Source organism: Aotus nancymaae, unplaced genomic scaffold (assembly GCF_030222135.1).
Source record: "Aotus nancymaae isolate 86718 unplaced genomic scaffold, 86718_ANA_hifiasm-v0.15.2.pri h1tg000040l, whole genome shotgun sequence".
In the NCBI taxonomy this organism is placed as follows: domain Eukaryota; kingdom Metazoa; phylum Chordata; class Mammalia; order Primates; family Aotidae; genus Aotus; species Aotus nancymaae.
In genome coordinates, this window is record NW_026988454.1 from 66492554 (window position 1) to 66505127 (window position 12574).

Consider the following 12574-nt stretch of genomic DNA (forward strand, 5'->3'; position numbering starts at 1 on the left):
ATAAAGGAATCACAAGTTTAATGATAACCCTCATAGTTATTTATACAAAGATATTAAAAAGACTAAAAGCACATTATTTTTACACATACATGCATATACACACAAGTACAAGAAAATTGGGGAAATCTGAACAAAATCAGTGGATTATATTAATGTCAATATCCTAGTTGTGATAAGTACCGTAGTTTTGAAAAATGCTACCTTTGGAGGAAACTGGGTAAATGGTCCACAGAATGTCTCTGTGTTATTTCCTACAACTGCATTGAATTCAGAATTAATCCCAACATTAAAATGTTGATTTTTTTCTAAAAGCACACTGTTTCTTAGTTCATCATTGCCTTTCATATAAACTATTCCTCTATTATTTTTCTTTTCTTTTTTTATTTAGGCATGGAATTTCTTATCTCACTTGCCAGTGATAAATGTTGACATAAGTGTTAAAGGCTCCTGGGATGACTTAGTTGAAGGACATAATGAACTCTCTGTCTCAACTCTGACTGCAGACAAACGAGATGACAACAAATGGATCAAATTGCATGCTGACCAAGAGTATGTGCTTCAAGTCAGCTTGCAGAGAGTCCACTTTGGGTTCCACAAGGTATAGTGTTTGGTTTCCATTCTCAAATATTTCACACCAAATACCAGCATGCGCCACCACACATATCTGTTATATGACTAATGTGCCCGTGTCATTCATGAATCCTGCTTTCTCAACTGGTCTTAAGCAGCAGGAGTTAGTCTTTTGAAATTCGTGAGTTCTTCTTATGTGCCATTTTTCAGCACCAGAAAATCTAACTTGCGTAAGAATATATTGCCTAGAATACTATTCTCAAAGTATGGTATACAGACTCAGTCCAGCAGAATTTCCTGGAGTGCCTTTTATAGTGCACATTCCTTGGCTCCACTCCAGACTGGCTGAATCAGAACCTCAAGGGGAGGGATCTCAAAATCTATACTTTCACTCAATGCCCAGGTGACTTTTAAGGGCATTAAAGCTTGAACAGTACTGCCCTAGAGGCACTTTGGTATACAGGAACCACATTAAGCTAGATGTAGATGAGACTGAATCTTTGCCACTTAGCTCTATGAATTTGAATGAGATGTTAAGCTTTTCTGAGCCTCAGTTGCCACATCTGCCTGTGTCCTTCATTATAATGCATAGGCGAGCTTTGTCAATGTTCATACGAGCCAAAACTGTACAGTATTTTTATTTTAGATTGCTATGCTCTTTTCTGTTGCCTCTGACACCAAAATTAATTATCCAGTCCTCTAAGAATATTAGTACACAGCATGTGGGCAGATTGGTTTTTAGTGTCATAATAATTAAAATAGGAAAGAATTTGTCTTCTTTTTGGCCCAGTGGATTCAGGGCTTTCCCATATCTAGACTAAGCCATCGGGGTGAAACTGTAGTTCATTAGTATTGTCCCTTCTGTTCTCACACACAAAATGATTGGTAACTTTCTATTGTTAAGATATTCTTTCAGTATTGTACCTTCAAGTATCATCTCATTTGATTTCTAATTCTAAAAATCTGTCAGTATAAGTATAAGCTGATTAGCCTCTGGCATTTCAGAGGCTTTAATATGAGCTTTTTTTTTTTGAGACGGAGTTTCACTGTGTCTCCCAGGCTTGGCTTACTGCACCCTCCACCTCCCGGGTTCAAGCAGTTCTCCCGCTTCAACCTCCTGAGTAGCTGAGATTATAGGCATGTACCATTACACCCAGCTAATTTTTTGTATTTTAAGTAGAGACGGGGTTTTACCATGTTGACCAGGTTTGTCTTGAACTCCTGACTTCAAATGATCTGCCTCTGCCTCCCAAAGTGGTGGGATTACAGGCATGAGTCACCACACTCAACCTTAATAGGAGCGTGTGTTTGTTTGAGACAGAGTTTCACTCATTTTGCCCAGGCTGGAGTGTAAGGGCACAACATCGGCTCCCTGCAACCTCCACCTCTCAGATTCAAGCGGTCTCCTGCCTCAGTATCCTGAGTAACTGGGATTACAGGTTCCCACCACCATAGCCAGCTAATTTTTTGTATTATGCTGGCATGGCTTGTCTCGAACTCCTGACCTCAGGTGATCCACCTGCTTTGGCCTCTCAAAGTGTTGGGATTACAGGCGTGAGCCACTGCGCCCAGCAGTATGAGCATTTTTTAGATGACTTCATGTGTTGCAACTTACCAAAAAAAAGTAATAATTATAAACTAATAATAGTAATAATCATAAAAATAGCAATAATCATAAAGATAAAATCATGAGGGAAAACTATGATTTCTTTACCTTAATATTTTACTTAAAAATTAGATTTAATCATGCCAGAAAAACTCTTTTTTTTCTGAATGCTGCAAAAATATATTACTCTCTGACCTTCTTTTGAAATACCATAAGTGAAACATCTCCCTCTAGAATACTGAGTGAAGTCTGAGAATATATCATTATTAGTATATTTTATACTATAAAGTTATTGTCTTAAAGAATCATTAGAATAATCTTGCATTTTTTAAAAATTGATCTAAAATAAAGACATCAAATTCTATCATTATGTTTATATCTAATCTTAGATTGTAGTGATTAATATATTTTACAAATTTCTTGACTTAAAATTTCCCATTTCTCAGAGAAGGGATTATTTAATATTACCATATTAGAATATATGCTTTTTTACATGAGTTTTTATTCTTGGATGAGGGGAAAAGTATGTATTTGACATAGTACTCGTCATTTTGAGGTCCAGAGTCTAGTCTTGATGGCTTCATATATTTGTTTGTTTGCTTTCTTAAGCATCAGTTTCTTGCGAATAAGGTTTTGGAAGATTTGGTTAACATGGTTATGTCTCAATTTGTTGAACTACAAATGTGATATTAAAGTTAACTGTAGGAATAGCATGAGAATTTGCTGATTTTATGTCAAGATCCAGAGCTTTTTATTCTAACTGGCCAAATATTCTGATAGTTATAGCCACAAACTAGTGTCTATAATGTGCTCGAGAATCTTGAAGTAAGTTAGATAACAGCATGTCACAGACACCAAACCAGAATGGAAGAAAATTTAAAACATCTCAGATAGATATGCTGAACTATGTTGATGTATGGCCTTCAAGTAAGACAACATAGCCTATTAACTACAACCAAGTGGCTTAGAAAGTCTAGATATTTTTAATGTTGTATCTTCTTTTCTGGTTTACAGGGAAAACCAGAGAGCTGTGCAGTTACTCCTCGATTTCCCAAATCAAAAGATGAAGGATGGTTTTTGATATTAGGAGAAGTAGATAAGAGAGAACTTATTGCTTTGAAAAGAGTAGGATATATTCGAAATCATCAGATTGTTTCCCTTTCTTTTTATACCCCTGAAATCCCTGGAAGGTAAGAAAAATCCTACTACTGAAGTTCTGAAAGAATTAAATATAGTTGTGATTACAAAAGTGGTTTTATATTTTTCTTCTATTTTTACACTGTAGGTATATCTACACACTGTATTTCATGAGTGACTGCTACCTTGGCCTGGACCAACAGTATGACATCTATCTCAATGTTACACAAGCGAGTCTTTCTGCACAGGTTAACACTGAGGTCTCTGATGCCCTGACTGACATGGCAGTAGAGTAACCTGACCTGAACAATCTATCTGAAAGGAGCAGCTAAGAATTCTGGCTGTTCAGTCATCTAGACAACATCGAATTACTTGATGTTTGCCTTGAAAGGATCAACTTCTAACCTCAGCCATCCAGGAAATTGACAGTGGCTACAGTATTGAATCCAGTGACAAAAAGTTAACCACAGTGGCCTTTTAACAAATGTTGCCTTTTATAACATTATCTTCATGCGTTTCTTGATATGTAAGATGAAAAAGCATTTTAATTTGTGTATATTTGAGATGATATTTCAGAGCTCTCAATCAAATTTTACATCTCACAATGTACTGTTTACATGAATTTTGGCTGCTTTTTCTTTTTTAAGGAAAACTACATTGAGATGTGGCAGTGTTAGGACATGTAACAGATTTCTAACTCTGCTGCATAAAACATAAATATAAATCTGTAAGGTGATACACAGTGTGTCTTGTTAGCAAAATTTATACTTTGATATGATCACATGTAGAAGTAGCTTCAAGAATTTCTTATAGTCATAAATGTTGTAATAATATATGATATAAAATTATATTATGGAGCCTAATGATGATAACAAAGAAAACAGAATATATTGATCTTAGAAAATGTAGATACGGTTACCTGGGAATTAAAATATATAGAGTGCTACTTCAAGACAAGCTGACTCAATGTTTTCTTCTGCTTCCTTTCCATAATATACCCTTACTCAACTGTTCTTCTTTTCTTTCCCTTCTACTTCAAGGTTTTATTTCCATTATCTTTCTGACATATTTATTTACACAAGGAGAGAAGTATAATCTAATTCATGTTGTAACATGTACAGATTATATAATACAGTTCTTTGTATTTATGCTCTCCAGGACAAGTCTGAGACAGAAAATTTTGACCCCTCTGGGTAGGTTTTCACCTGTAATAAAGAAAATTTCTCTATGTCCCAACAAATTCCGTCTTGAAAAATACTTTTTCAAACTAAAAACTTGTTAAAATTCAATGTTTATATAATATGCATTCTAGTGGAATGAAATTCTTTGTGAAATAATTTCAGTTTTTTTAGCCCTAAAATGAATTGTTTTAAAACATTTTCCAATGTAATTGTTACAAGTACTAGAATTTAAGTGTTTCTGAAATTGGAACCTATTGCTTGTGTTTATCCTTTTCCATGCTTAAATAAAAAAGTAGAAGAAATAAAAGTAGGTTGTGGGGAACCAGGCATTCACTTCCCAAAATTAAATCTAAGTAACTATTGTGAGCAAACCAAGTATAGTGAGGATGAGGTGTCCCAAGGACTCTAGTCTCAGAAATTTACTTCATATAAAGAGTTCGCTCTGTTTTTACTTTGGCAAAGTTTATTTCCTAATTGGAATTCATATCTTAACCATTGTTTTACTGGAAGTAAAAGAAAATGAAGATTATTTGTAGATATATAGATAACAATCACCAGTCCATACAGGAACCTGAGGGGAAATAATCTCACTGATTTCATGTTTACCAACATCATTCCTTTTTATTAGAGAGCAAGCAGACTTGGGGAGTTGGGGAGTCTCCTTTACTGGACATATGACACAGGGCATAGGAACAATAAGAAAGTATTTCTGTTGTACCCAATAGAGAGAAGAAAAATAATGTGAAAAATTTAATCTTATTCCAATGAGTGACCATACTATTTATCTACAACTTTTTTTTTTTGAGATGGAGTTTTGCTCTTGTTTCCCAGGCTGGAGTGCGATGGCACAATCTTGGCTCACTGCAACCTCTGCTTCGGGGTTCAAGTGATTCTCCTGCCTCAGTCTCCCGAGTAGCTGGAATTACAGGTATGAGCCACTATGCCAGGCTAATTTTGTCTTTTTAGTAGAGATGGGGTTTCTCCATGTTGGTCAGGCTGGTCTCGAACTCCCGACTTCAGGGGATCCACCCTTCTCGGCCTCCCAAAGTGTTGGGATTACAGGTGTGAGCAACCATTCCTAGCCTATCTACAACTTTATCCACACTCATTACTCAACAAAAATTTTAGTGTTAAATGTGTCTTATGATATATGCCAATATAATCAGATTAGTACTACTATTTTCAGGTCTGCAAGTCACTAACTTATAACTGGCCAAGAATTTTGCCACTATTTAAAATAATTCCAAATCCTGATATTGAGAAAATGCATTTGTTCTAAAGTTTCTTAGGGGCTTTTGTTTTTGTGGGGAGAAATATTGTGATAAAAGGTTTCAGTGGGCTGTATCATAACGTGCTTTCTTAATTGATGTACCCATAGCCCACTTATCTCAGATCATGCACCTCTGGGCTGGCTATTACACTGTACAACTCTGATTTCATGGCAGGTCATTTCATATTTCTTTGGAGTTTATCAACTCAAAATAATTGAAGTTTCCGTCAAGGATTTTTTGTAGGCACTGTGTTGCGTAATCTGATACCCACATGAATCAGAAACATATCCTGCCTTCAAAAAGGGTAGCCTGGGGATGAAAAGATTTTCATAATTATAATAAAAAAGTAATTGAAGTGATACTAGTGATGTGGGGAAATGCTATGGGAGTTCAGAGGTAAAATATTACTTAGAAAAATCACGAAGGGACATTTAGGCTGTTTTTAAGGTGCTTAGAATTGGGAAGGCACAGACGAAAGAAGACCTTCCAGGTAGAATAGCATTAACAAGGTTTGGAGCTAGCCTTGCCCAGAGTGGCTGGGTCTGCATTCTCAGAGACATGAAAGGGATCAATAGGCAAGAAAAAGGGGAGTCTGTGAAATACTGTAAATTAGAGAGTAAAGACTAACTCTTATGTGAATACAATGGAATTTCTTGGCAAGTCACCAGAGGTCAGGGTTTGACTGTGTGGGAGCTTTCTTTATGAAAATTAATCTGGCCTAGATGTAGAGATGATACGACCAAGCAAGGAAGTGTAACCGAAAAGCCAAGGAAACATCATTCAAAATCTAACTACAGTAAGGAGTCAGGAAGGACCAGAAGAGGTTATGACAAAGAACATTCTGAGAGTAGAACAGACAGCCAGTACAGAGAGGAGACAGCCAGGAGCCTGGCAGGGCATGTGTCCATGTCTGTGGTGGGTGGTGGGTACTAAATACTGACGAGGTCAGGGAAGTGAGAACCAAGTCTAAGGCTCCTGACTTTGGGAGCGGTGGATTATGGATGATTGTAAAGAGTAAGTTTAGCTAAATAGAAAGAGAAGAAGCTGAGATTTCAGGAGGTAAGGGCCAGAGTGGGCAATAAGAAAGGAGAGGCAGCGAATGAAGAAAGTGATTCTACAGGCTTCATTTAGCAAAGATCCAGTGTTATCACTTGCATTGAAGAAGATGACGATAGAGCAGACAGGAATTGGTAAGAATCAGCTTGTTTCCTTTCAGCGTTCTCCCCTGCAACCCTCATTCCTGTACACATACAAATATATGTATTTGCCCTTATCCCCACCATTACCACCATCAAGCTAAAAACTAAAACTCCTCACACATTTCCCACAATATTTGGGTTGTCCTTAATCTTACTCAAGGCAAGATGGATTCCAGTTCCCTTGTTAACAGGCCTTCCTCTTGTTACATTTAGAAACAACTGGAATTCAACTGTCACAAACAAACTTCACATCCCCATCACCCCTGACACCAAAACACAGGAGACTTTAAGTGTGGGGATCCTTCGGCCCCAGTAATAAGAAAATTTAAAGAGAGAAGCTATGTATTTCCTTGATGTGAATAAGGAGCCCTTCTCATACTTTAAAATCCCACTGCTGGCTTTGATGGGAAGAGGATACAGTGGTGGGATATTCAGTCACCAAAAATCGTCTGTCTTCTCTTCCCTTCACACCAACAACACAATAAAGTCCAAATATACAAGATTGACCCCCTCCCTCAAATTTTGACTGCCCCTTCTCACGATTTAATCCATTAGCCTTAGAAAATTACGCATCACTTCCCAAGCACATGCTCCACACATACCTCCAGTTGCTCAGGACCAAAACTTTAGAATCATTACTGACTCTGCTTTTCTAATCTAATAGAAATTTAATTAGCAAACCTCAATCTACATCTAACCTGTCAGCAAACCTTTTCAGCTCTACCTCTGAAATCTATCTGAAATCCAGCCACCTTCCCCACTGCCACCCTATCCACTCCACCTCCTGGCTGGCCTCTGCTGCTACTCTTGCCCCTTTTCAGTTTTTACACAATTAGTTTTTAAAACATAGGTCTGATCATGAGTTCACTCTGCTCAAAAGCTTCCAGTGCCTTTCCATCTCACAATAAAAGCTGAAATCCTTACAGTACCTACAAGGTCCTGCACAGCACTGCCTTCTCCCCTCACTACCTTCTGACCCTCCTGCTTGCTACACACCAACCAGAGTCACCTCCCTGCTTGTTGAACGCGAAGGGCTTTGCCATTCTCATTCACATTCTCCCTCATTTAGATGACTGTTGCCCCTAATACCCATATGTCTGACCATCTTATTTTAAATGGCAAACCCACCAGACCTATCTCCCTCTCCTGTTTGTTTTTCTCCATCAACACTATGAAAATATGTGTTGGTTTATTATTACTCTCTTCTGACTGTGCTTCAGGAAAGCAGGGATTTTTGTCACTTTTATTCACTGCTACAAAGAAGTACCTACATTTCCTGGCATATGGTCACTCAATAAATATTTTTTGAATGACTAAATGAACACAGAGGCACATGGGAATTACAAACTACCCCCCCCCACCAACACACACCAGCTATTCTAGAGATTACACCTACTCTCACACTCACCCAAAGCAAGGTACTAACCACTGTCTTGTATCTTTTGTCAACAGGAAAGGTATACTTAAGTTAATTTGTAGTTTTATGATGATGATTGTTATTCCTTATGGAAAAGAAGAATGTGGAGCTTTGTATAGTAATGGATCTTAGGTATTACAGATATTTTAAAACTTCCAATGATCATAGAATCTTTCTCACTTGAAGTTTAGCTGTCTCTCTCTCACCAGTCCCTTTCCTTCCCTCCATCACTGCTGCTATTTACAGTGAAAAGACCCCCAGATAGGACGACCATATGGTTAAGAATATAGAGTGATAATAATTTTGGGCCTTCTGTCTTTAGAAATAATCCAAAATGAGTAGGCAGAAATTATTTCATGAGCTACCTTCTTAAAAACCTGAATTAAGTTTCGTATCTTTCAATTGAGTATTACTGAATATAGAATTTGGCTTCAGAGATATGTATTAAGCCCTTGATTAGCTTTCTTTTTCTGACTTCAGAAATATAAATTCTAAGTCTAAGCAACACAGGAGATAAAAACATTTTGAGTTTAATAAGTATTAGTTATATTATTTTCAGGTACTCAAAAATGCTGAAAATCATAGCTGAGTCCAAGTTGTCCTGGAAGCCTGTTTTTTAAGCAATGAAGGACAGGTATAATGAGTTCTGAAAAGATTTAGTCCCACAATTTCAGCTTCAGTCCTTTCACTTTTCATCATGGAGCATTATATACTAATTCTGAAAAACAAAGTTGTTTAAATTTGAGGCCTTTAAATGAAGTTTCAGGGATTCTGTTTTGTTGAATATTCTTCCCAAGGCTTTGCATTCCAATTTGAGAAAGATCTTGCAGAGGTGCTATTCAGATATTAGATCCAGGCTGACCCAAGGTCAAGCTTTTGGCTAAAAAGACAGCCACATTTTAATGGATACTCAAATTTGTATTGTTATTCTTCGATTGCCCCATGATTTGGAGAATTTGTTTAAAATGCACTAAAAAGACAAAATTAGCTGGGCATAGTGGCTCATACCTGTAATTCCAGCTACTCGGGAGACTGAGGCAGGAGTGGCATCTACATGGCTTAGCAAGTCCCAGTAAAATCAAGGACGCACAAGTAATAAAAGTAACAAGTAAGAAAACATGGGTTTGGGGGATTCAAAGAACTTTTAATTCGAAGGAGGTGCTATGATTCTGCTCAACCAACATAGTTTGATCTATAGTCCATCATGCTCTTCAGGAAGTCTCCATGGAATGGTTAACTTATAGACACGGTATTAGGAAACTTTAATCAAGTGCCCTCCTGCCCATTGAAAACAAGTACAGTCACCTTGAATGATCATACTTTTTGGTTCCAAGTTGTACTGGAAGGAGTTTTTAATGATTGAGGATTCAGAGCTGATCTAAGATGAATTTCATGTGTGAGCTTCCATCCCAACTGTGTCTGGCTCTTGGCCTCAGAGAACTGTAGTTTCCAGGATGTAGAAGATCGCTCTAGCTGGTTTTGGAACTACCCACAGCTGATGGCTCATTTTTCTAAAAGGCCTAGAAAGTGCCAAATGTTATTCCTTTGAGGGATGAATGAAGATCCTGAAATAACCAAATAATTCCTGAGACAGCTAATAACACTGAATAATACTGACTACCATAAAAAAATGAAACAGCTTTTCTTATGATGACACTAATGGCAATCAAGAGGTTCTAAAAATGTTTTTTATGTCAACACATCAGGATTGATGCATTTTCTCCAGAAGTTCACCTAAAAGTTTATTCACCTAAAAGGACTCAATTTATTTGAATGTGTAAGTTCTAGGTTTGTGACTGCTTTTTAGTCAAATTGCATGCATGAGTTATTATTTAAAAAAAAAAAAAATTGTCACCAGAGTGGACCACCAAAAAAATAAAGTATGTTTAAATTACAGAAGAGAAAGTTTGGATTGACATGAGAGAAAAAAATACAAAATCTTCACAATGCATTATAAAATAATGAACAAGCAAGCTGCCAGTGGAGATCTTTATTTATCAAACATGATCTGCCTCAACATAGCTGTCTCTTTCCACCAGGCTCCAGGACACATTGGAAGCCCATCATCCTTGCGTACTTCTTTAAATGTCTGAAATTGATATTGCGTGAAAGTGTCTAATAGCAATTTTAACAAGGAATGCCAGTAACTTCAAATGAGCTTTCAAATATTCTCAAGTACATTCAAAAGTGGCCTAATTACAGGTCATCTACCAGGAATGTGCATCTCTACCTGTTTTACTTTACTAGTAATTATTATCAGAAAATATGATCTTTTGCCTATTAGAACACAATTTCCTTCCAGAGATCTGGAAGGAATAAATTTTGTTTTTAAGCTGGGTTTGCTGTATCAAGTGAAGCAGTTTAGGGTTTTAGCTTTTGACTTTTATTTTCTTTATTTTCTTTCTTTTTTTTGAGACAGAGTCTTGCTCTGTTGCCCAGGCTGGAGTAGTGCAGTGAGGCAGTCACAGTTAACTGCAGCCTCAGCCTCCCACTCAACCAATCCTCCCACCTCAGACTCCTGTGTAGCTGGGACCACAAACACATGCCACGCCACCATGCCTGGCTTGTCTTTTGCTTCTTTTTAATGAGGTTCTGAAATACTACCTCACCATGTGCTGTATCTGGTGATCCAGCCACATTTTGTAAGATTTAGGACAATGTAACTGATCAACTTTCTTCTGTTCCTATTTCCTCACCTCTAAAAACGGAGGCATCACCTGCCCAGGCTTCTCAAAGTCATTGCCTCCATCATGATAAGAAGGGCAGTGACTGTCATTCCTGTACACACAGCATCTAGCACACAGCAAGTGTTTAATCGGTTTTTTTGAATGAATCATTTATGTGAAAATGCTTAGAAAATGATAAACAACTATAAAGAGTGACTATAATGTAAATGGAAGTCTAATACGATAAATGGCAAACAAACTCATCCTCAGAATTTATGTGTCAATGGGGCAGTAAGCTAAGAGCCCCACCTCATCATCTCTACCCCAACTTCAAATGGAAAAATTGTTGTGCCCAGAGGGAGATTTATGTTCCATTCCTTTTTTGCCACAGGATTCCCACTTGTCAAAATGCAAAATACATGTACATTTTCGGGTATAGCTCAGCACTCACATGGGAATGTGAACTACTTCTGAGAGCACTTTCTGGGAACATGTTCTGATGGACGGTAAAGGGCACCTAGGATATCCAGACAATAGAGGTGAAGTGTGACTGCTTTATTACTACCCCTCTGGGTTCTGAGGACAAACTTTAGAATCTTGCTAGGGACCATTTTTTATATCCAAATAATCAGAAATGGATCACTCTGGAAGCAGAACAATTTTTTAGAGTAAGAGTGGAGGCAACTAATACTCTCAGTGTTTGGATCATAAGGTATGTTGTACCGAGAGTAAAATGAAAATTTTAAACAAATGTTGTAATGTTCTTTAAAATTATTAATGTACTTTCCTTAAGACTGCAAGCAATATCCATTCTGTCTAATCTTTCTGGGAGTCATGTTGCTCTCATGCTTGTATAAGCATGAAAATCAATTTAAATATATTCAGTAAAAACCTAAACCCTTTCCTTTTAAAAGCAAATATCTGATTTTTCTTTCAGAAGCAACTATTTTTACAGTATGATTTTATTCAACTTCTGAAACCTAATTCTAACCAAAAAGTAAGGAGAAAAAATTATGCTAGTGGCTTCTAATATAGGGCTGTTTTTACCAGAAACAGAGAATAATATAGACATCTTAGTAAAACCTCAATCTTATTTCCTGAGCCTTTAGAAAAATGCATTCCTCTAAAAACACATTACCCTACAAGTGGCCTTTGGAGAAACTGAAACATTGAAGAAATCCTTGGATTGCAGCAAAGAACATTCTCCGTGGACAATTCTAATCAATTATAGAAACATAACTGTACCCACATCATGTAATATACCACAATGATGATCCTGGCTTCTGTCCATCTTATAAAATGCTACAACTCATAACATCAGACCTGCTGCTGTTTGCAGCAATCCAACCCAGAAAGATTTACTCTCAGTTGATTGATTGTTACTTTTCATGCTGAAAATGATTGTACATCTGCATCTTCTATTTCAGTTTTGTCATTTCGTTATCTTTGCCCACTGTGTTAATTATTTTTTGATGCTTCATTCCATCCCCAAACAATATATTTGAAACACTCATGAGGATGCATTGC

At 37.0% G+C, this 12574-nt stretch overlaps 1 protein-coding gene across 1 annotated transcript in view; it reads left to right on the plus strand.

The window, feature by feature from the left end:
- The window catches only part of ASCC3 (activating signal cointegrator 1 complex subunit 3), a 363321-nt gene extending 358505 nt beyond the window's left edge, over positions 1-4816 (plus strand). The window contains exons 40-42 of the mRNA XM_012438418.3: positions 389-598; positions 3191-3366; positions 3462-4816. Of these exons, the coding sequence (XP_012293841.2) occupies positions 389-598; positions 3191-3366; positions 3462-3609 (534 nt within the window). The 3' untranslated portion in view covers positions 3610-4816. The remainder of the gene's footprint in view (positions 1-388; positions 599-3190; positions 3367-3461) is intronic.
- The last annotated feature ends 7758 nt before the right edge of the window (positions 4817-12574 follow it).